At 40.6% G+C, this 25171-nt stretch overlaps 3 protein-coding genes and 1 long non-coding RNA gene across 18 annotated transcripts; 2 read left to right on the top strand and 2 right to left on the bottom strand.

Moving 5' to 3' along the window:
• The first annotated feature begins 5222 nt into the window (after positions 1-5222).
• On the top strand, positions 5223-9076 carry LOC141044523 (uncharacterized). 14 transcript variants are annotated; one of them, XR_012216091.2, is made up of 8 exons: positions 5235-5459; positions 5786-6221; positions 6418-6738; positions 6950-7077; positions 7325-7469; positions 7650-7798; positions 7952-8327; positions 8464-9076. It is a non-coding gene; the product is annotated as an uncharacterized LOC141044523 (long non-coding RNA). The 14 variants fall into 14 exon arrangements; XR_016498519.1 differs by having other exon boundaries at positions 5266-5459; XR_016498512.1 differs by having other exon boundaries at positions 5223-5459; positions 5786-6738.
• Positions 9077-10691: 1615 nt separating this feature from the next.
• On the top strand, positions 10692-13533 carry LOC112295714 (trihelix transcription factor GT-3b). Its single transcript, XM_024547577.3, has 3 exons — positions 10692-11639; positions 12207-12236; positions 12416-13533. Exons 1-3 carry the CDS (start codon positions 11382-11384, stop codon positions 12995-12997), a joined length of 870 nt encoding a protein of 289 aa, XP_024403345.1. The 5' UTR covers positions 10692-11381; the 3' UTR covers positions 12998-13533.
• A 3750-nt stretch (positions 13534-17283) lies between these two features.
• Positions 17284-19167, bottom strand: LOC112295713 (protein transport protein SEC13 homolog B). Its single transcript, XM_024547576.2, has 3 exons — positions 18645-19167; positions 17979-18413; positions 17284-17616 (listed from the first exon to the last, which is right to left on the bottom strand). The coding sequence occupies exons 1-3, from the start codon at positions 18954-18956 to the stop codon at positions 17440-17442; spliced, it is 924 nt and encodes a 307-aa protein (XP_024403344.1). The 5' UTR covers positions 18957-19167; the 3' UTR covers positions 17284-17439.
• A 2311-nt stretch (positions 19168-21478) lies between these two features.
• LOC112272786 (trihelix transcription factor GT-3b) lies at positions 21479-25123 on the bottom strand. Of its 2 annotated transcripts, none has more exons than XM_024500896.3 (4): positions 24156-25123; positions 23507-23536; positions 22289-23305; positions 21479-22123 (listed from the first exon to the last, which is right to left on the bottom strand). In XM_024500896.3, the coding sequence occupies exons 1-3, from the start codon at positions 24468-24470 to the stop codon at positions 22724-22726; spliced, it is 927 nt and encodes a 308-aa protein (XP_024356664.1). In that variant the 5' UTR covers positions 24471-25123; the 3' UTR covers positions 21479-22123; positions 22289-22723. The 2 variants fall into 2 exon arrangements, with proteins under 2 accessions (XP_024356664.1, XP_024356666.1); XM_024500898.3 differs by having other exon boundaries at positions 22289-23296.
• Positions 25124-25171: the final 48 nt, after the last annotated feature.

Below are 25171 nucleotides of genomic sequence, written 5' to 3'. Positions count from 1 at the left end.
TTTATTACGGCTCCAATCTTGGTACATCCAGACTTTACAAAGGCCTTCTATTTAGAAACTGATGCTTTGGGTTTTGCTTTGAGAGCTGTACTTTCACAAATGGAAGAAGACAAGAAGCTCCATCTGGTTGCATTCTATTCTCGAAAGTTGTCTACTACTGAAATCAATTATGAGATCCACGATAAGGAACTTCTTGCTATAGTGGATTCTTTCCAAGAATGGTGTCACTTTCTTGAAGGAGCTGCACATCCAGTGACCGTATACACAGATCACAAGAATTTAGAGTATTTTATGTCGGCTCGAGTTCTAAATCGACGTCAAGCTCGATGGAGTATGTTGCTATTTAGGTTCGATTTTATTATCACTTATCGACCTGGAAAGCAGCAAGGACTATCTGATGCCTTATCGTGGAGATCGTATCTTGTACCAAAGGCTGAAGAAGCAGCGTTTGATCAATAATATACGACATTGTTGAAGCCAGAGCAATTTTAGCTTTGCGCTACTATTATGCCAATTGATGTTGACTTCCTGAATTAGATACATGCCGTAACCATTGAAGATTTAGTAGCCATTGATATTAAGCAGCGTGCCAATGACGACAAGTTCAAGGTGGAGGGAGATCTTTTATACTTTGAAGAGCAATTATATATCCCAAAAGGACCAGCACGACTCCGAGTTCTTCAATCTCGCCACGATTTTCCAGCTGCGGGACATTTTGGATTCAACAAGACCTTGGAGCTTATTTCTCGAGATTTTTGGTGGCCCCAAATGTGGAAGGATGTGAAAGATTTTGTCCTCTCCTGTGACATCTGTTCAAGATCCAAGAATCCTCGACATCGCCTTTATGGACTCCTACAGCCATTATCGATTCCACGTCGACCATAGTCTTCAATTTCCATGGACTTCATCATGGACCTGCCATCATCGAACTCATTTGACAGCATCTTTGTCGTGGTAGATCGGCTTACAAAAATGGCACACTTTATCCCTTGCAAGAAGGCATCGTCCAGTGAAGTCACAGTAAGACTCTTTCTCGATAATGTGTATCGATATCATGGACTACCAGATGATATGGTATTAGATCGAGGAACCCAGTTCGTATTGAAGTTTTGGAGATCTCTCTTTGAGATACTGAAGGTGGATATCAAGCTTTCTTCGACTTTTCATCCTGAAACTGACGGTCAAACGGAATGGGTGAACCAAGTCTTGGAACAATACTTACGATGCAGCATCAACTATTAGCAAGACGATTGGACCACATATCTGTCGCTAGCCAAGTTTGCATATAACAACACCCTCCATGCATCGACTCAATACACACCATTCTTTTCCAACTATGGGTATCATCCAAAGCTTGATTTATTGAGTCCATCAACAAATAAGAATCCAGCAGCTGAAGGATTTGCGAAACAACTATCAGAGCTTCAAAATACATTGAAGCTTCAATTACAATCCGCTCAAGAATCCTACAAGGCGTCTACAGATAGATTTCGAAATCCAGCACCTATTTTTAAAATTGGAGATAAAGCATGGCTTCTTTGACGGAATATCAAGACCAAGCGACCATGTGATAAGTTGGACTATCGAAGATTGAGACCATTTATCATCCAAAAGCAAATCAATCCAGTGGCGTACCGTCTAGAATTACCGGCTTCTATGAAGGTACATCCAGTCTTTCATGTCTCTTTGTTGGAGCCTTATCGAGAGTCATCTTCTCCTAAAAGAGTGCAATGTCTGCCACCTAGTATTGAGATCGAGAACCACGAGGAATACGAGGTTGAAAAGGTGCTGGATTCTAGGCGAAGGTGGGGCAAGTTGGAGTATCTTGTTCATTGGTGCGGCTACGACATTAATGAAAAAACATGGGAGCCAGCTGAAAATCTCACCAATGCGCCACAAAAGGTACAGGAGTTTCATCAACAACATCTTCATAAACCTAAGCCGGTTCGACAATAGCTTCTTTCTGAAGCTTGCTCACCCAAGAATATAAAAAAGGGAGAGAGCACCACCAAAATTCGTAGTTGATGTAGTTATTTTCTCCAAGATAAAATAGAATTTTTTCAGTAGCCATAGTTTGGTCTTATGATATGGATAGCCAAGAGATAGATACTATGCCAGTCAGATTATCTCAACCAACTAATTCACAAAGGCGACCCCGAGATGAAGAACCACTGGCACCACGACGACGACGGAGGATACTAAGTAACCGATCACTGGTGATTGTATTTGAGTCCGAGCCTGCTTACGATGGTCAACCAGAAGGCATATTTGTAGGATAATTTCTTAATGAAGACACGGAAGTTCATGCTTGGTCAGAAGTTGAAGGAGTGGACCACTACCATTGGCTTCAAGGGCCGATGAACCACTTACCTCGCGAACAACAGTTGGAGTTCATAGCAGACGTTATGCGACAGATCTTCATTTTCTTGCGTTGGTAGTGATTGACAACAACATTGCTTCTCAGAGACCTCGAAGCTAAAGGAGGGAGTGATATTAGGGACTTAGTCCTTAGAACCTTCTAGAGACAAGTTTCTAGAACTTTTTAGAGACAAGCTTCTAGAACCTTCTAGAAGCAAGTCTTTGGAACCTTCTAGAAGCTTCTTAGTTGATAGAAGATGTTAGGGACATAGTCCTTAGAACCTTCTAGAGATAAGTTTCTAGAACCTTCTAGAAACAAGTCTCTGGAACCTTCTAGAAGCTTTCTAGTTGGTAGAAGTTGCTTGAGAAGCTTCTTAAATAGAAGTATATATTGGGATCGAGGCTGAAGAGTTCTTCAGTCTCGACAACACATCTCTTGGAGCTCTAGCTCACCTCTCTGGTGTTGTTCTTGTATTCATGTGATTAATCTAATTCTTGCTATTTCTTCTTGAACTTCTTGGTAGATATCAAGTCTGTATTCTGTGTCCGTGACACAAAATCATAGTCAAAAACTTAAACTTATTAATCCTAACCTTCAAAGTTTGAATGGCCCGAAAAGCTAACCCTAATCTCTAACATGGCCTCGGGCAACCTCCTCAAAGCCTATTGGTCATGATTTTTGACCAATAGGAATGGAGATTTTCATCATTCATCTCTATTCATTTATATTGGTGCCTTAATTACTCTTTTTGCTACCAAAATCCTTCTTCAATCTTTTTTTTATAAGATTTATATAATTTATGCTCTAAACATTAAATAAAAGAACCAAAATAAGTTTTCAAAGGTCACTAATATCTAACAAAGGTGATTCTAAATATTTAGAAGTTACTATCAACCAAAACCATTCTTAAAAGCCACTATCAAAAAAAAATTAAAGTTATACAAATTCTATAGTGATCTTTTTAAACAACATCTTCTCAAAGGTAATAATCAAATTATATTCTACAACCAATTAAAATCTATTAACATGGCTCTCACTATGTTTCTTAGTAAATTATATATTAAGTACATAATTACATTATTTTCATATAATAGCCGAACCACAATATGATAACGGAAGTATACATAATAGAACATGAAAGACAATTGAACAGACGAAAATAAAATAGAATAGAACAAAACTAAACAAAAAGATGCAAAACCAAACTTTACTAAGCAAAAAGATCTGAAGCCATACCTAACCAAATGTTCCAAAAGGCCTTGGCTAGTCCTATTTATATCTTGTCTTACTATCCTACATATTCTAAAATGTTTATAGGTGGTAGGCCTCACTTAAATAACCATCTTAAGCCCTTTCTAGAAGGTTTCATGGTAGGCTCCATCTAAATAACCGCCCTAAACTCTTCAAAAAAGTTCCATGGTAAATCTTATCTAGTCCACTAACCTAACCCCATTTCCAGAAACTTCCATGGTTCTCACTATCTATATTATTATCTTTTCTATACCATATTACATCCATATTCTATAATTGCTTTGCTTCTTAATTTAGTATTAAATAGTAAATTAATATTCTTTAGAATATAAATACAATCTTACTTTGATGGCATTGAAATGTTTCATAAGTTTCACAAGTTTTGAAGCTTATTACAATATTTTTTATATCTTCTATTAATTTTCTTGATATAAAATTCAAAGCTTATTTATTAAAAAATATATTTATCATATTTTCTATACATATTGGTGATAAATTTACCACCAATATTTACTAATTTAATTATTTTGAACCTATTAAGATTAGAAAAATATAATTTTTAAATAGATTTTAATCTATCAATCATCTACAAATACATGTAAAGTTATATTTATATCTACAAAGGTTCTAAGAAGCATTTTGATAATGCATTATTAATTTAATCTATAATTATATACTTCCTTTTAATTCTACTTATTTAAGTGAATATACCAATAATTATAGATATCTATGATAATTTTTTATTTTAAAATAATTACCAAATAAATTAATGATTAAATGGATATAAAAATAAATTTGATTTTTAAAAATATATGCATGTGAACCAACAAAGAAATAGTAATGTATGTATATGTATATATATATGTATATATAAATATATATAAGCCAAAATCCTTGCTGTTGGGCACAGAATATTATAACATTTTAATTCATGAAGTCAAAAATCAACAATCTTTAAAGAAATTTTAGTCTTAAAAAAAACAAAACAAAACAAATTACATTAAAATTTGAATATCAATTGATCCATTTTTATATCTTTAGAGTTATTAAAAAATAAAAGTTTTATTTACTTCAACAATTAAAATAGCTATTTTTTAGAAAATTACATTGTGATAGAACAACATATATAAAAAGTTAACATGCTGTTTTTTTTATTGCAAAAAGACATATATTCCTAATAACTTAGGCACAATTTTTAATTATTTTATCAAACTAAAAATTCTATTATATTATATACACATACATGTTTTAATACATGCATAATATTGTGAAAGAGGATATTGCTCAATGTACAATATAGAGAAAGACATTTGAATATACCATAGAAATAGGCCCATGTTTATGGGCATGAAGAAAGACTTGATTTATTGCCCATAAACATGAAGACTTGATTTATTGTAGTAACTAAACTAATCGGATTTTTATACTTGGTTCCGTTTTTTTCTGCAACGTTCTTACGTGGCGAGTGACTTGGCGGACGCAATCTGCTACATAGTGCCAAATCAGCACCCAATGAGAAAAGGATCTCGAATGGCATCCCAAGTATCGATGACTGATCTGCAGAGCTCAATAACAACGACGGTATCCCACTCATTCATCCATCCATGAAGCCCAAATTCAGCAAAACATAGTTGCCGCTCCTTCCGCGTCTGTCTGAACACAAGCTCGCGGAGCTCGCGAATTTGGCTCACCTCTTGCACGTGATTTCTCGCTGCAATGCGATCTCTGCCTCCAAATTTGATGTTGCCACAGTTTGCGTCGGATCGCGAGCATCGAGGCCTCCATTTATCTGGCTTCTGCGGTGCTATTTTTGTTGCAGAAAGCTGGGGAGATCTAGGATTCACTGTTGGTGAGTTTTTCAAGGAGCAGGTTTGCGTTGTTGTACTCGGGCGTTGAGGTCTTTCTCGTGTTTTTGTTTTGTTTTGTTTTGTTTTGTTTCTTTTTTTGTTTTGTTTTGTTTTGTTTTTTTTTTTTTTTCATGTTTTCAGGTGATGTTGTTGGAGGTTTTAGGGTTTCGAGCGTTGTTGTGATTCGTAGCCTGGGGTTTTGGACAACGAAGTCTGAAGCCTGGTAATTTTACACGGATTCGTCTCGTTGAAGTCGTAATTTAGAAGATGTGGAGTGTTTTAGAGGATTTTTGTTGGTATGCTGTTGACTTGTAGCATTTTGAGGCAGATTTTCAGGGGTATTCGAGCATCTGGGAGAGAGCGGTAGGCGTCAGTTGTGCCAGTTATTCCTTGTCTTGTGAAACGGGACCCGAAGTCTGGCTGTCTGAGTTGGAAGAATTAGAAAAGACTCGCGCAGGGTCGTTCGGAGGATGCTGATCGTAGTTGGCCGCACTGTAGCATGCAGTTGAATAGTTATTGGTGGAGGCGCTACATCTGCATTTTTGATGCGTGATAAGGTGAAAGGTTTTGCTGCCTTCACAACGTTGTTGTATATCTATCAGAAACATGTTATTTACCCAGACCAACTTTCCTCATGAAGAGAAGGCTACTCCGAGAGCCATGCTTCATAGCCGCTGTGAGCCAGCATCAAGGCCATAGATATTTTTCTACCACTGGTGGGTGGGAAGGACTGAAGGGTTGATTCCAATGAGCAGGGATTGAAGGTTGTCCTTCTTTTTGCAACCATGCATTCATAATGTCCTTCCAACGTAGAGAGATTCCAGTGAGACCTCGGGGCACATATTCTCTTTTGTGAATCCTGCCTTTAGTCTTTCTACTCTGCCTCTCTTGGAGCTTTGTGATCTTAGTGCTGTCTGCAGTTTTAATTATTTCCTAGCCCATGGACTACTAAAATTGCAGTAACTTCGAGGGAGTTCGGTGTATCGCTCTAGTGTTTTCATGAAAGCCGAAGGTGACAGTTTCCAGTCAAGACCTGTCTGGTGAAGACTTGCGGTCAGAAGATGAGGTTTGAAGCCTTGTCGTGCTGTGAGAATCTTGTCCAGCTACACCCGTCGGGTTATTGAGTTTCTGGAAGCACAAGAGGTGGTGCGGCCTGTACTGTGAGAGGGAGGAAGCAAGACGTTTCTAATAACCGCCCGCAGCATGTATGAGCGGCCTGATAAGTGCGCCCGTCTTATGTTACTTGATTCAAGTATTCCCCGAACTGACGTATATGATGGAGTGAGTTCATCCCTCTGATCGTTCTGGATTCCTATCAATGTTTCAGGTTATTAATAACAATGGTGCTGAAGGACATTGTAGCAACTTTTGGATGCACCACTCGGATTTCAAATTGCACAATCGATAATATGTCATGTTTGATATTTTAAGTGGAGTCATGAGTTTGACTTAGAATAGCGTCACCACTGGTAATTACTCGAATTGTGTGCAGGGGTACCATTTTGCGGTAAATAAATGGCAGCACCAGCATCCAGGGATAGGAAGGGGAGCACCTCCAGCCGCAATAGGGAACAGTACAGAATTCTACAATGGTTGCCTTCCCAGCTTGGCAGGACGATGGTAAAGATGCACACTACATATTTGAGCTGGGAGACTATATAACACCACGCAGCTTCGTTTTTTTGTTGTTTTTACTTTTCTTTCAATCAGATTTCGACAATGTAGTTGCATATGATTTTAGATGGTCGTTGCCTGTACGTTGGTGTAATATTGTTGAACTAATTTTGACTATCATACAAAATTACTCCACCGCGCATCTCTCACCCGTGATCTATTGTGCACCTTATGATATTGGTGCCTCTTGCAGGCTTCAAGGACAGGAAAATACTTCAAGCGCGCACAAAAAACAATTGAGACAAAGCTAACTGATTTTGGTAGCGCTTCCTTTGACAACCACTGCCACTGTTTAGTTGTTTCTACTCGCCATGACTGAGCACCAGAAGTTATTTTAGGTGAGTCGCATATGAATGTTAATTATTTTCTTTCTTTGGGCAGCTTATATCAGGGTCCAGAGGGTATACAAGTTTGCGTCAAACATTCTAATGGGATGGCCTTGTATATTCCTGGAATGTGGTGAGGAATCCAGGACACAGCAAGAGAGTGGATTCTCATAAGAATTGTTATTATCTCAGGTCTGGTTCGACATATCTCTGCGATATGTGGAGTGTGGGCTGCACATTCGTGGAATTGTGTTCGCTATGTGAGATGTGTGCCACAACGGAGCTTCTAGCAATCTCTTCACCTGTCCTGTCTGAACTTATTCAAACCACACCTTTTTCTGGTTTGTTTTCTGCTACTAAAGGCCTTACCTTTCTGTGTGTGCATCTCTATCCCTCCCCTAATGTAGTTATTTGCATTCATGTGTTCTAGTAGTTATTTATGAATAACTAAACAACTAAATAGCTTTTAGTGATAGTATTTGTTCTCGTTGCAGGGTGATGCGTTGTTTTAGACTCCTGAGAACTTGGGGCACATACCTATGATGGAGCGAGTTCTAGGTCCCATCCCCTGGCACATGATAAAAATGGCTGAGTGCGTCACTTGATTCAATTTAATTCGATTTTTCTTCAATATTTGCGGTGGTCATTACAAACATCTGTGGTAATCCCGCTGAGCTTCGCAGTTATCTTAAGATTAACTGTTTTTCTAGTGTTTAGATGGACTTCCATTTTGCTAACAAACTTGAATAGCCCACAAAAATATTCAGTCGACGACTGTAGAAGTGCTTCAGACATGGAAGAGAGTTGAACTGGCCTGAAGGGGCTATATGAAGAGAGCATTCGAGCTGTTCGAAGATTGCCTCGATTGCGGTGCTTTTTTAACTGCTCGTCTCTCTTTTTTTGTTTTTAGTTCTATTTGACTTGTTTATGTACACTTCTGTCGTGTACTAACTGCATAGGTTTGACCTTGTGTGACAATGAAATGTGCTACTTGGTTTTGTGACAGAATTTGATCATGCACCATGTGGATTATTCTGAAGGGCTTCTTATTGGTTTTTTACAAGGTTTGCTGAAGTTTGAACCTTCAAAAGGCTTACAGCGAAGAATGCACTCAAGCATCCTTTCGTCACAGAGTCTAACCGGCGCCTGCAAGACTTTTGCCGCTTGTTGTTTCTAAAACTTATGAAGTCTCGCCTCAATTAGCTGGAATTTTGGGAAATGAGTACAATAATATGCTTCTCAGTAGTACTACTGAAGAACTTTGGAAGAACAACCCTATTTTTACTTTACGGCTGCAAAGTATATGCCTAAAAGGCTGATTGGAAGGACGTTCTTCTCTCTAGTAATTGGGCAGGCATGAATTGAATTGATATAATCAATCGGATCTAGTACACACAGCGGGCCCTCTTTCTTGAGGAACTTCCCTCGTTTGGGCACTATTTTTCTCTGTCGATTTCGCTGACTGAAGTACCAGGTGTTAGTTTATTTGTATTGTAGAATCTATCAGGAGAGTTAGGCGGCAGCTGCTTATTTCAAGACTCTCCTCCTAGTGAAGCACAAGCTTCTTGTACCATGGTTCCTTGAATAATGAATCCAGCATGCTGACCACATGCATTTTATGCTGGTGTCCGAGTCTGTTATGGCAACCCTGACACGTTTCTAATCTCCTTGTGCTTATTTTCAGATTGTTTCATCAGGTTTTTGTGAAGGCACAAAGGTCGTGTGAGATTCACATTGCTCTCTCTCCTCCACCAGTAGCTTCGTCACTCAAAAACTTCCAGGTCTGGAAGTGCCACTGACGCTCTTTCCCAAACAAGGCCTGAGCGCCTTTCACCAGGGACATTTATGCGCATCTTTACCAGACATTTTGTAGAAGCTTGAATTCACAGTCGAGTGCTATCAGAACAACTGAGAAGTGGAGACTTCGTACAGGCGGGGAAATCACGGATAAGAGCAGGATGGGCATGGTACTCAGAGTCCTGCGCTGAATTCTAGATGTACCATCCATCAACAGGGAAAACGACATTCAGAAGCTGACTTCACAGGTCTCCTGTACCCATAGCTCATCCTTCAACACTGCATGTGAAAACTCTGAGCTGTAACTTCCAATCTGCAACCAGTCTCCTGCCTTCTGCACCCTTTCCCATGTTGACTTCTGTGGTTCTTGATGTGTCGTAAAACCTAATGAAACGTTCAATTACATGATGAATAACATCAATCATGTCAATTGTCTGCTGTAGGTGTTACATCGGTTGAATTTTATTGTTTGCTGTGTATTTGGATTTATTCAATTACACTATTGCAGCAGGAATGTTTGGATGGAGTTTACAATGATAACCTTAAGATTTTCGCATTATGAATATTGTTAACATTATCGTTTAATGCTGAATTAGGTTTTGAACAATGTTTTGGGAATCATATATCTCTTTAACATTGTACTTTTAATCGATTAGGTATGTGTAACATTTATCAAATATTGTTGCTTATGAGAATTGATAAAATATCTAAAAGCAATATATAGGGTTTTTTTTTTTCATTTTTGTATATTTTTTTAATCATCATTGCTTTTTTATTCCTTTTTGGTCTCAGGATTTTATTATATTATACTTCAATTTGAGCTCAAAAGTTACATTTAAGTTAAACTAGTTCAATTGTCCAGAACAGTGGTTTTGGCGCCACATTACATCTCAAATAAACGTTCATTTCACACTACAACATTCCGAAACCAAAAAGATTGCCACTTCACCAGAAAAACAGAACACCATAAACACTACACGACTAAAAATAAAACCAACACACGTACTAAAGTCCAAAGTACTTTAAGAACAACTTATGAAATTGTAGAATTGAACCGTAAAAAGCCGCCCCATATCCATGTGAATGTTTTACAAAATGGTTGGGTTTATTCTCCATGAGAACTGTATAAAAAAACCATGAAATTGTAGAAGTGGAGAAACAAGTAAACAAATGTCTAGACACACTTGCTAACTCACTCTTTCACTCGCTCTCTCGCTCGCTCAGTCTGGTTTCACAATGGGCCGTAATCTAGAATTAGAGATTGACGTCGTATGGGTTGAAATGTAGACGAGGGAGGAGGACGAGGACGACGAGTTCTTTGTCACGCCGGGTCAGGCCAACGGCGGCGAAAAGAAAGAAAGAAAGGGGAGACAGGGGGTGAAGAACAATGCGGCCTTTATATGGGAGAGTGGAGTTGTGGGAGCTGGCTTCACGAGGCAAGAAGAAGCCCGGGGAGGGGGAGGAGGAGGGGTTGTGGGAGGATTTGGGAAAGTGCCGAAGCGGACCCCATCAAGGTTGGCTTTGGAGAGGTAGCCCGAGAGGTTTTGGGGAGCTGGCATGATTTTACCCCGTGTCGGGATAATTTGGTGGAGCAGATGGTTTTGGAGGGTACGTTGTGCGATGCGAAGGAAGGGAATGCTGATTTCTTTCGAGCTTCATCATGTGGAGTTGCTATGACTCGTGTGTCGTGGTCGTAGAGCTTCGCCGTGTGTGGATGCGCTTGCAGGCAAATATTGCGTAGTGAGCGAGTGAAAGAGGGAGGGAGGGAGGGAAGGAGGAAGAGAGGGAAGGAGGGAGGAAGGGAGTGAAAAAGGACGTGAAGGATTATTTAGGTTTTTGGGGATGGCCTGAAAGTGGGAGAGAGTGGCGTGGGTCGGCGATTTTGCTCAAAAAAGAGGTTTGAATGGCGAACATGATGGACAGTTGAGACAACAGGGTTCGTACTGGCAAGGGTTAGAGCGAAACAGCCAGAAGAATTGCGCAGTCTTTGAGAGGCTGCAGTAATCGTTGCCAGAGAGGGGTTAAGGAGAATTGTTCAAGCTGGCGTACCAGGCGCGGCCGACGGTGCTGGCGGGGGAGAATTTGGGCGTGCTGCCGATTTTCCTGTCTGTGCCGGGGTCGCACGACATGAACCACCCTGATTTGGGGTCTCTCACCCCGGGTCGCGGTCGGGGTCACAAGAAGGAGGACCGTATTCCCCAGTGGGGATACCATGAAACCAAGGAGTTCATCGCTGTTCGAGCTGAGTTGGAGAAGGACTTCACACAGACCAGGCGGAACAAAACGCTGTGGGTGCTCATTGAGAGGAAAATGAAAGAGAAGGGGTATCGGAGGAGTGCGGATCAATGCAAATGTAAATGGAAGAACCTGGTCAACCGTTACAAGGTACTTGTCTGCGTTGTGTATCAAATTTTCGTTCACGCAAACACAAGCCATAATCCTGGACGTTAACGGTGCTTGACTGAGTGCCGTGGAGTTTATTTTGAACATTATGCTTGTGCTTCGCTATTTCATAGCGTCACGCCTTAGCCGACACCCAATTCCATTTCTTTCCGCAGCCTTGTTAGCACCTTTCTTTCTCTTGTCAAAGCAAGCTACAAGTGATATCGTTGTCTTATCAACTGGTGGAGAATTATGTTAGGAACTGTCGTACAGATAGCCTTAGCTGCATGTTGGATTGTACAAAACATTATTTTTAAAACTTTCTTTTAAATGTCGGTCATGTTTCTTCCCTTGCATGAGTTTAAAGCTTTTGGGGCATTTAATTCTGCTCAAAACTGGAGTATCCTTACTGCGCACTTCATATTACCTCTCAAGTGGCCTTTCTTTCGTCTTAAACGTCTAATGCCTCTCATGCCTGCATCCTTAATCAGCATTGTGAACTTGCTTGATTGTGAAGAGGTCGTTTGTTTTTGCACTATTTGTCTTATCAATCATGTGTTTGGCTTACAGGGGAAGGAGACGTCCGAGCCTGATTACGAGGTCTCATCTACATCCTGTACCACCCCGCCCCAAATTCTGGACCATCGTTGTGCTGGTCATGTTTGGTCATTCCATTAATATGAAATGAATCCTTCAGCTGAGATTTTGTGGTAAGGTTAGAAATTTATATACGCTTACTCTTATTGTACTGATTTGTGGGCTACCTTGCTAATATGCAGTTTCCGCAGGGTAAGGATCCCATTTATCCTGAGAATGGCAGGCAATGCCCTTTCTTTGATGAACTTGATGCTATTTTCAAAGAACGTGCCAAGAACTCAGACAAAAGCCTGCTGGAATCCGAGCTAGGGTCTCGAGGCAAGAAGAAAGGCAAGAGGGGCAAAACCAAAAGTGATGATGACGATGACAGTGAGGACGACGATGAGGAGGAAGAGAGCGAAGAGGACCGTGTTGTGCAGAGGAAGAAGAGGAAAAACGAGAAGGAGAACAACCGGCCTCGTGTAACAGCGGAGAAGTATCGTGCCAACAGCATGCAAGAAGTGTTGGAGGACTTCTTCCAGCAGCAGCAGAGGGTGGAGGAGCAGTGGAGGGAGTCGGTGGAGAGGAGAGAACAGGAGCGGCGGTTGCGGGAGCAGGAGTGGAGAGACGCGATGGAGAAGCTGGAACAGGAGCGGATTGCGAGGGAGCACATGTGGCGAGAGCGTGAGGAACAGAAGAGAATCCGAGACGAGGCCCGAGCACAGAAGAGAGACGAACTGTTCGCGGCGTTGTTGACGAAGTTGGCGCAGGACGAAGGGTACTGAAGTGATGAGCGTGGTGAAGGTGGTTGGAGTGAAGGATGCGAGGATCATACGATGACATGCGCATGGGAGGGGGAGGTCACCGGGGCGACGACGGAGAGGTGGAGGTTTGTGGTAAAGGAGGTGGTGCGGGGTGGATTAGAGCGTATGAGATGGGAAGCAGTTGTTGAGGAGGGCAACGAAGAGATGGACGAGGGAAGGGATTCGAGGCGTGGGATGAGGAGGGCGTGAAAAGAGAGGGGTATTGACGTGGGAGTGTGGAGAGTCTGAGTGACGTCTGCGGGTGATGTCCAGTGTGTTGTAGACAAGGTCGACGGCAACGGGTGGTGATGGGCATGGAGGATTTGTGGGTTCCCCACTTGTAGAGATGTATATTCCCCTATTGGTAGATCTTGAAGCTTTTGAACCTGTAGTCCGGAGGAAAGACCCAGCCTAATTGTTAGATTGGCAAGTTCCATATTTTTTTGTGCTTGCGTTCTATAAAACAAATTATTCTTTCGTGTAAAGAAAACATAATTATACCATGTATTTCTGTGTCATTTCTCCTGAGCTGAGAGGTTGGTGGATTGAATTCTTTATTTGTTTGGCATCTGCATGTCGACGGATCGATATGGATCATGTTTTAAATATAGATTTTTGAAAAGGCGTAAGTTGATATCCAGGCACTAGTCATGGGTGCTGAATCACTTCAAAGATTTGTTTATTTCTGGGATGTTTCAATTACTGTGCTCTAAATTTTGGAAACGCATTGATTTCTGCAGTGTTTTTACATATGAATGGATAGAGAGGCTCCTCCTTTTCCTACAGATCGGGAGCATGCCTCAACCATTTTTACATGGGTAAACTGCTCCCTTTCTTCAGTCCATGTGTTCGCTTAAAGATATTCTCCACTATTTTGGGGTCTAGCTAAACGAATTCAGGTTTGATTCTCCGTTAACAGCTAATGGAAGTACCTTGCAATGTGTGGACCACTTTCATCTGGAGACAAGCTGGGGGATGTTTTTCTGACCCTGTCCCTGTCATTTGTCTTGTCCATCACCTGGTAAACTGACGAGTACGGTCGACATAAATGCAGTGGACGCAGGACGTGGTGGACTTGTCAGCCAGCATGTGTACAATCCAGTGTTGACGAGCTTTGTAGGAGTCGCATCATTAGAATTCTGATACAGGGTTTAAGGTATTTCGGAGGCTTTTACCCTTCAATAATTGTTCTTCCAGTTTTCTTCAAAACCATAACAACTTAACTTCGTCTGCTCAGATTCATCTTCGGTTTGAGTTCGCTATGAGCGGTGTCAGGTGTTAAACCTTTGAAGGGCGCTCTTTGTAGATTATCTTTCTTAAACAAGACTCAATATCCTAGTATTATCTTTACAGCAACCAAACAAATTTTGGAAATCACGCTTGAGCTCAAGTTTCCAAACTTGATTTTTCTATATTGCATGTTCAAGAGCAGTTGAAGTGCAACATAAAGAGTAACAGTTAAAACCAAATGACTTGGGGATTCCTGTTTAGATAACTGTAAATCAGTCTCTGAATTTGCACCCTACTCGGTTTATCTGTAACTGCGAAACTTTTTTGTTGCAATTAACATCCTATACGGCAGTAATCTGGCAGTTAAATGTAGATTGCACTATAAATCCATTCTTTCATTTGCATGGCAGGCTATGTTTGAATCTACACTAGCACTCCTTTCGAAGACTTTCGCCAGCAATGTCTAGTGACGATCATCTGTAAAACAGATGTTTTTTCTGGAACCTAGTTTCTTCAAGCAGAATTTTGGACTTCAGGATCATGTGATATATTGCAAGGTTTTTGTAGACAAGGTAATCTTCTGGTTCTGCAGATCATGCACTCTCTTCAGAAGAAGCCACCAGGTCAGGAGTGAAGAGGAGAACCATCAGCAGGGGCTGTAGTGTATCCAACTGTGTCTGAGAGGTACAACATCAGATTCTATCTCCTTGGTAGGCACCTCATGACTTTCCTTCTCTGGCGCTGGAATCTCTAACACCTTTTTCACAGCAGCAGAGGGGTTAGAAGTTGCTTCTCTTGCTATGGGGGCAGCCGCGTTTCCCTTAGCGAAATTGTGGAGTTAGACTTCAATTTGTTCGAAGAATGTGGCGTACTGACCTTGATCGAGATTTCCAAGTGCAACCAATCCTCCCAGAAGATCCTCCGAAACCCATGCATGAATTCACTTACATCTCACTTCGGAAGATCTTCATGATAAACAAAAAACAAAAAAATAAAAAAATAAAAAAGGCGAAGCAAATGAAAGCAAAGATCTTTCTCTCAACATTGCAGACTAGCTTGGAATACCCGCAGACGCTGTTATTTACAGACAAGCTTGAAATTCTCAACTTCCTGAACTTGAGCGGCTTCGAGCAGCAGCTGCATATCACGCAAAGACACTTTCATTAAAACAAGCATCACCACAGAAACTGGTGTGCTGTTAGAGTAGAGAATTCGGGACTCGTTTGGTGATGCATTGGGGTTCAAATCTTCTCTTTGGAAGGTGAATCTACTTACCTGGCTGCATTTCGTTAACTCCTTGTCGGTGGGGGATACGGTGACCATCTGGTAAGGTCGCTGAGGGCACACTTTCTGCAACTTCTTCAATTTGCACGTTTACCACATTCTACATTCTTGACGCGTTGACATCCAAACCCATCATCCTTTGCTCCGACTAAAGCTGGTGCATCCTAGTCATCGCAGGCCGAAGTGGCAAACTCCTGGGCTTTCTCGAAAATATTCATCTACACACAGCAATATGGTTTGGTCAAGTACTGATCATCTGCATTCGAACATAGCCAACTAATGCCTTTGGCCACAGAATTCCCCTACAGCACCGCATACTTTGATTGATTTCAGAAACTTGTTCTAATCGAAGAAGCAAGAGCACTGGTGAAGAGATTCCAATCGCAGAGGAAGTCTGTCGGGAAGCCGATGTAGCAGTTGAACAAGACGAAGACACCTGGTGCTCTGTAACGCCAAAATAGATTAACTTATGTAGTTGCAGAGATCAACATATGCTAATCCTCGAAATGCACAAAACAAGGACTACGCAAAAAGCTCAAAGAAAAGTGCCAAGGGTAAAGGATATTGACGATCCGAATCATCCGATCCGATACGAGTATTTTCAGCAATAGAATTGTGCGAAGCATCTGAACAGCGCATCCTGCCGACCAGTTGAGTTTCAGACATTCGATCGGTGCTTTTGGGTCGGCACATATCATGGCTTTTTAATGGTGGATTTAAATTAGAGGAAGTTGACACCTAACAGACTTCTCCGAAAATGGAAGCAGCAAAATGAGTCGGTGCAAGCTCTGACATTCAGATGACAGTCTCATGGACAAAAGTAATGAGGCAGATTAAACACGAGGTGAAGCCGCTGAGATATTAGCAGAGTGCTTTAGTGATGATTCTCTGGACTGTTGCGCCAAATTTAGTAACGCAGTACTTTTCATTCCTTACTACATTTGTTGTATATAGCCATCATGTAGACATGCATAGAAGGAGTCTCCTTGGGTAAGTTAATATGCTCTTCTTGCATTTCACAGTTATCATTACCCATAAGCGAATTACATTAAATGGAAGTTGTGACGTTAAGCGTTCTACTAGGACTAGCATCAGGTGCTCTCGGTATTTATTTGGTGAAGAAATTATTGGACTGGCACGCATTGTTCGTGACCGGTGCATTTGGTATCCATGCCCGCAGACTAGATGAAGTCACTTCCATTGATATCCCACAATACATGAATGAACTGGATTCGAATCTATAATTTCATTCTGAACCATTGCAGGTTTCGCCTGATCGCATGGATAGGTGAATTTACACCTCATTCCCCTTTATATAGACCGTACACACTCCAACTTTCTAGCTACACCCAGAAAACAGCATAGGTTTGAAGTTTTGGTCTGCGTCTCACATCGAATATCGAGGCAGTCGATGGTGTCGGCATTTCCAGAAGCTTCACTTCAAATTTTGTGCCATGGAAGGTCAGTGACAAAGTACAACCAATTCCTGCTACATGTACTTTTTCCCGGCTTGATTGTTTCTATGCTTTTTACCCTAAAATCTCGACAGTAATACAAAATATCGTAAACTTTAACCAGGGAGCATTAAGGTGTTACGGTTTAGAAGAATAGAGACAGGACTCCATTGAAGGAACAGATAGATGAATACAACAGGCCTGAAATTGTGTCAGCAATTACCATATTGCTATAGAATCTGCAATACACAAGAACAAAAATGGGGTCGTAGGCGAGTGCCGAGAGAGTCCCCACATCAATTGTAACGAAAAACCCCTGATTTGTGAATTTCCGGAGGTGGTTTCGAAATTATTTAATACCTAAATGTCTGTTACAATATGTAACCAGAATGTACTGTAATGTACACTACGCACCAGCTCAGCTAATTTATGAACAGAACTAGAGAATATGCGAGCTCATTGCGCGTTCGAAACCTGATTCCACTCTCCATCAACCTCTTCTTTCCACAGGGTCACTTTGTTGCTGGAGTCAGATACTGCTAGTAAATTACCTGTTAGGGACCAACTTATCCGCCACACTGGTGTTTTGAAATCATTCAAAGTTAATGGCTGCCACTGGTCGCCATCTTTAGCCTGAAGTTCACATTCATAACTTTGTTAGTGGTGATTCAGAGAAGAAAGGGATGCAGGAACGAACAAACGGGAATAACTGCAAATGCAGGTAAACTACATTTGTAGAGCATAAGATCAAAAGCAACCCGAAGTTCCAGAGAAATCTTTATGGACAATGCTTTCTTCGGATGGTACACAATGAATTAACACGCAGCATAGTGCACACGTTGACAAGGTAGCTTGACGAATATATTTGATGGAAAAATACAGGGTACTACCACTAGAGCTTAGTTTCATGCTCGTGACAATTCTCTAGCATATACTACACTGGAGCAATAAAAAAACGATTAGAGAAAACGACGCTGCTGAGGTAAACCCAATACCTGAGTCCAGATAACAACTGTCCCATCTTGAGATGCACTGGCGATGGTGGACTTAACGAGTCCAAGATTGGGAGCCCATGCAACATCCCGCACCCAGTCAACGTGCTTGGAAAGAGGGGGAAAGCAATCCAATTTCCAGCTCCCATTGAGGAATTTCCAAACTTTGACGGTGTTATCACAGCCACCGGATGCCAGCTTCTGCACAGGCTCTGAATTGATACCAATCAAAGACCCCGGAGCGCTTGCAGGTGCCCACGACACAGACGTCACTCCCACGGGATGAGCCTGCTCAATCTTCGCCTTCTCCCAAGATCCATCCGCCTTTTGCGTCAGAACCGAGATCGTGCCATCTGATGATCCACACGCTAGGCATAAGCCAAATTCTTGAGGTGCCCAGCAGATGCTGTTCACTGATGACTCGTGTTCCTGGAATACCTGTGACCATGCTACGAGGTCTTGAAACTCAGACAGTACTTCATTATTAAATCTTTTTCTACTGTCAAGAAACCTCTACTTAATAAATAAATAAATAAATAAATAAATAAATAAAACAAAAAAACAAAATCTCACGCAAACCCTAGTTACGAAGTGACCACAAAAAAAAAACAAAAAACAAAAAACAAAAAAACGTAACAATGAGGTACAAGAGGTAGGATCCACAAAAACCTGGGCCTGCTGCCACTCATTCTCGGCGCCTTCCCTCCAGATGATGACTTTGCGATCATAAGAACAGGACGCAAGGATACTGCCGAATTTGGGATGCGCCCACGCGACCTGCCACACAGGGCCGTCGTGACCAGCCAGAGTGACCAGAGCCGTAGCTACGGCCGCATCTCCAGCAGGGCCAAGCGCGAACACCTTGATGAGGCGATCGGAGGAGCAAGTCGCCAACCGCTTGCCGTAGTAATCCACCGCCACATCGTGCACCACGTCCTGGTGGCCCGACTCCACGAATTGCTCTGCCCTCGTTGGCCCCATCGCTAGTCCAATCCAGTCCACACCCTAGACCTCAAAATAGAACACCCACGACGCAACACTGCTTAGTCTTGCGACCAACCGATCCGATCACTAAGACGTTCACAATCTCTCGGAATGCTGCAAAAATCACCCCGTCCAAACTTTCCAAAAACCAAATCCTAATTCAATGCTCTGGATTTCCACGTGGTGTAAGGAGACCATGCAAAGGGAGACCAATTTCTCGACACCGTGGTGGCCTGTGGACTTGGAGTGCGTTCACACATGCGGCTTTGCGATTTTTGCCACGAACCAATAAAGGAAAAAGGAAACGTTACTCACGTGGTTTGTTCAAACTTTGTTTGGTTAGTGACATGGGTTCATTTCGATCATAGGAGTAATGAAAATCGATTACATTGAGTAAAATGAAAAAATCAAAACAATATTGTTTTGATAAACTTATTTTTTTTACCTTAAGTTATTTTAGGAAAGAGTTATTTATGCATATTTATGTATATTTATGCATATAAATATGTATATATATATATATATATATTAAAATTTCAAAGTAATTTATTTTTTTATTTTATGCAATATATAATGACATATGTACTTTATTGTAAGCTTGGTAATAAAAATCTTTGTTTTTTATATTTAGGTATAGGAAAATTAGATTTGGTGTTATATATATATATATATATAAAGTCTTTCATGTCTTGAAAAATTAGCATTTTTATACAAACTTTAATCTTCAAAGATTTAGATTTAGATTTAGATTCTTTTTTTCTTTTTTACATAATGTATCTTGGAATTGATTAAGAATGTATTGTAAAAATAAATTTTTAAACCTTTTTCAATATATAGCTCAAGCATTGCTAAAAAGATAATGTTGGTTTACATAAGTATATAGCTTTGGCACAGTAGATATTAAAGTTGTAAATAATAATAATAATGATGTTTGGTATAATAAGTTATAAATTCGTCATAACCACGTCTTAATACTTAGAATATTGTATAAGTTTTAAAAATATGACCATTGATATAAAAACATATTATTTGATTACAAAGGCAATTTTGTAATTTATCCAAAAGAGAGGGGCTTTTTTTACCCTCTTTTTGGCAAGAGAAACAAGAGCATTGCTCTTATAGTAAAGATACACCTTATTTGGTAAGTAATCATGATATTTTGTGGACAATCTTCAAGGGATTTCACAACTCTAGTGCATACTTTAAAAGAACCAAAACAAATGTATGTAAAACAATTCTTAGTATAGAAACTTGAAAATGTATATATATATATATATATACATATAACTTTTTTTCTAATTTCTGTTTAACATATATATGTGCATATATATACATATGTAACTGTTTGTCTAATTTTTTTCAACAAAAGCTTATAATTTTTTTAAAAAAATAACCCATTACTTATTTAGCAACTTTGTCATCAGATTTTTTTTTTTTTTTTTTTTTTTTTTTGAAATATGAATAGATAGAACTTTGTATTGATTATGTCAATAATTTTTTCTATCTTGTCCATTACAAATTTTCAATGGTGAATATAAGAGTGATATTTATTTTTTATTTTTATAAAAAAAATATTAATAATTATTATGTAGCATAAATAATTAAATATTAAAAAAAACTTATTCAAAAGAATAGATTCAGGATTTTTTTTGTACTACTTTTGAGCATTATAAATTCAACTGGTATTAATTTTTTTTATTCTTAAAATAATGTTTAAATTTGGGTAGTTTTTTGTCACAATAAAAACATATCCATACAAGTTTCTTGTAGATTTTGTTATGTTTTAAAATTTAAATAGAAGTTTGTCTCATTTCCAATTTGGATCTATCTAATTACAAATGTATATACTGCTTAAATAAACAACTTCAAATAGAAGTAGATAAAGATAGATTAGGTAGATAATACCTTTGTTAAGAAATATTAAAACTTTTTATTGCAAATTGGATCTTTACATATGCCATATGAATTTACTAATACTTCTTAGAATTAGTAAAAATCATGAATAGTATTTCATACAATAATTTGATTTGCCATATCATTTTATCTTTCGAATAATTAAGTTATTTCGTGATATAATTATATCTTGAAATAGAGAACACATTGTTGAAGATGCAATTATGAAATAACTAACAAACAAAAATAATTAAAAATCAATGTATTTTCTTAAAGAAGAGAATATTTAAATTGATGTACAATTTATTTTTTATGATTGATAAAAAAAAGAAAAAAGAAAAAAGAAAAAAAGAAAATCTTAAAAATCAAGAAAAAATCTTTAATGGCATAAAAAATCTTTCCTTTACATATTCATCCCACACCAACCTATGACGTAGTTGTTCAAAAGGAATTTGTTTTATTCCATGTGACATCCCACATACACTTAAGTCCAACACTTTATATTAAAAATAGTGTTATGATTTTTTTCATTAAAAATTCTGCTTTCATTTGTCAACATTACAATTTGCATCGTTGTATTCTTCAACAACTAGTTAAAATATGATGAAGATTTTCTAAAATGAATCTTAATCATGAAAATTAAAAGATAATAAGTTTGAACATGTGCAATACAGAAGGATCCAATTTTTGAATGAAAACGAGTTTCCAAGGCTAGCCATAGACAAGGGTTGTCAACTTCTATGTTGGTTTAATAATCTCTCAAGAAACATGATTAAACCACTGTGCACCTCCAATTCCAGTACCGTCTTAGAGTAGTGTCAAAGAGAACGGACAAAGACAAAGCACGGGAGTAGATAATGTCAGAGGACCATCTTTCAACAGTTGGTATGGCTACCATCAACGATCATATCAAAGGGTTGGCCACCACCCCATGTTGACGATGTCCTGTCAGCTGCAACGAAATCAAAAGAACTTTTCAATCCTGCAGCTTTAGTTAAAGAGAAGTTAAGGAACTAGTGTATTTGCTCGCAATCCGTTCCCATGACATCAAGACCATAAAGAACTCCAGTTTGTAATAACTGGGGCAATTGAACAATTGAAAAAGCATCCAAGGGCAGCTAAGAAGTTGAGTGTGGTAATAAATCTTCGCCTTAAAAAACCTGTGTAGACTGCCCCAGCCATGTCAATTTTTCTAGGCGCAGACGGAACTACCAAACGATCGTCCATATGAAATCAAGCACCGCCATAACCACCATGGACACGATGCTAATCTGTCATCCAAATAAAGTAATAATAAAAAAACATGACGACTAACTAAAGTAAAGAAAAGCATAAAAAAAAATTAACACATCAACAAAAGAAGCAAGGAAAACACGAACACGAACACGGACAATCAAAAAAGCAAGTACAAAAACTGTGGTTGTTGAAAATCTTACAATCAGGGCAGGCCTTCCCTTGAGACTACAGGTTCAAAAGCTTCAAGATCTACCAATAGGGGAATATACATCTCTACAAGTGGGGAACCCACAAATCCTCCATGCCCATCACCACCCGTTGCCGTCGACCTTGTCTACAACACACTGGACATCACCCGCAGACGTCACTCAGACTCTCCACACTCCCACGTCAATACCCCTCTCTTTTCACGCCCTCCTCATCCCACGCCTCGAATCCCTTCCCTCGTCCATCTCTTCGTTGCCCTCCTCAACAACTGCTTCCCATCTCATACGCTCTAATCCACCCCGCACCACCTCCTTTACCACAAACCTCCACCTCTCCGTCGTCGCCCCGGTGACCTCCCCCTCCCATGCGCATGTCATCGTATGATCCTCGCATCCTTCACTCCAACCACCTTCACCACGCTCATCACTTCAGTACCCTTCGTCCTGCGCCAACTTCGTCAACAACGCCGCGAACAGTTCGTCTCTCTTCTGTGCTCGGGCCTCGTCTCGGATTCTCTTCTGTTCCTCACGCTCTCGCCACATGTGCTCCCTCGCAATCCGCTCCTGTTCCAGCTTCTCCATCGCGTCTCTCCACTCCTGCTCCCGCAACCGCCGCTCCTGTTCTCTCCTCTCCACCGACTCCCTCCACTGCTCCTCCACCCTCTGCTGCTGCTGGAAGAAGTCCTCCAACACTTCTTGCATGCTGTTGGCACGATACTTCTCCGCTGTTACACGAGGCCGGTTGTTCTCCTTCTCGTTTTTCCTCTTCTTCCTCTGCACAACACGGTCCTCTTCGCTCTCTTCCTCCTCATCGTCGTCCTCACTGTCATCGTCATCATCACTTTTGGTTTTGCCCCTCTTGCCTTTCTTCTTGCCTCGAGACCCTAGCTCGGATTCCAGCAGGCTTTTGTCTGAGTTCTTGGCACGTTCTTTGAAAATAGCATCAAGTTCATCAAAGAAAGGGCATTGCCTGCCATTCTCAGGATAAATGGGATCCTTACCCTGCGGAAACTACATGTCGACATGCAAAATGTCAACACCCTGGTTGTAAGCATTCAGCATCAAAAGTACAGCGGATCACAGGGATTCGACAACAAGTCTATGATCAGCTTTGACCAGGACAAGGATGAATTATCAATCAACAATCCACAGTGGTCAAGCCAAAGAAACGAACATAAACGATGCGGAGTAAGAGCATGATGTAGACTGGACCTCGTAGTCAGGCTCGAACGTCTCCTTCCCCTGGAAAACGGACATGACCACATGATTGATGAGATAAAATAGTTCAGAATGTAACCACGCACTTGCAATCCTACATGTCACAGGGCTGTATAGTTTACCCTCATCGAGAATGCATGTGAGGTGAATAACATACAAGACAATTCCAAATTGAGATTGGAACAGGAGCATCGAGTCATATACGAAAAGGACGATCTAAACTTCAGAAGGAACCCCAAATTTTGTGACTAATTATCACGTCATGAAACCCTAAACCGCATTAAAAGAAAGGTGATATCCTAAGAGTATCTACACTACCGAACAATGCAGTTCGAGTTGCTATTTTCCCGGTCCGCATGTCGGTTCCTAATCGTCTGCACCACCTTCTATCAAGAATATGCTATCATAACCGAGCAGTGAAACTAATCACTTGTTGATTCCTTCATAAGGTGCAGGCTATGTTCAAACCCCATAATTAGGCTGCGAAGGAAGACGGAATTGGATGTGCATCAAGAGATGCCTCCAAAAGAAAGAAGCGCATAGAATATCGTTCAAAAATAATTACCAACATACTCATTTCACGAACAAGATTCGGTTTTCTATTAGCGTGCATGAAAAGGAAAGACCCAGTGCAGACAAATACCTTATAAAGATTTACCAAGTTCTTCCATTTACACTTGCATTGATCTGCACTCCTCCGAAAACCTTTCTCCATCATTTTCCTCTCAATCAGCTCCCACAGAGTCTTGTTCCGCTTGATCAGCGCGAAGTCTTTCTCTAGCTCTGCCCGAATAGAGATTAACTGCTTCGTTTCGTGGTACCCCCACTGGAGGATGCGATCATCCTTCTTGAGAATCCGGCCGCGAACCGGAGTGAGCGTTCCCAGATCAGGGTAGTTCGTGTCGTGCGACCCCTGGAGGGATATCGAATTCGGAAGCACACTTAAATTTTCCGCCATCAGCCTCGCCTGGCACACCACCTAAACCAATTTTCCGCAATCCTTCCCTTGCAATTATTACTGCGCACTACCCAACAACGCCAAATCCTTGCACCCTTTCTCTGACCCTTACCAGTAAGTAAAATTATTCCCTACATCAACCATCCACCGTGCTCAACTTCCAAACCTCCTTTCTTGAGGGAAAAAATAACTCCAACTCAAGCCACTCTCTTCCTCTTTCCAGGTCATCAAAAACCCTAAAATCACCTTAACCCTCCCTCCATCCCTTCCTCCCCTGGTGTATTTGCGTGCACCCACATTCGCGCGCGCCCGAGCCCCAGCCCGGATACATCACCGACCACTTCACCACCACATCAAAACCCAACTCTATACAAAAACAAACTCCAGAATTACCGTTTCCCGTGCATCCGCTTCCCAACCCACCATCCCAAAACTGCCAGATTTAACGAAACCATCCGCCCCTGCCCAAAAACCCAACACATGACTTCTCCTCCCTCACACCACACCAAGTTTAGCGACAGCTTCAACCTGGTCTCAGGCTCCTTCGCTCATTTCCACTCTCTTTCTTGCTCGTCCAAGACTCTGGTGAAGCTCTTAAATCTCCCGAGCCCGTGAGATGAGGCAAAGGCCCGAGAGAGACGCCGCGAAGGCGAGATGCGAGACGAGGCGTTGCTGGGCTTGGGCAGAATGGCGCCAAGTAA

This window comes from Physcomitrium patens, chromosome 19 (genome assembly GCF_059467195.1).
Source record: "Physcomitrium patens ecotype Gransden chromosome 19, ASM5946719v1, whole genome shotgun sequence".
NCBI classification, from domain to species: domain Eukaryota; kingdom Viridiplantae; phylum Streptophyta; class Bryopsida; order Funariales; family Funariaceae; genus Physcomitrium; species Physcomitrium patens.
Note: the sequence above shows the minus strand (reverse complement) of the source record. Positions and strands in the feature narration are given on the sequence as shown.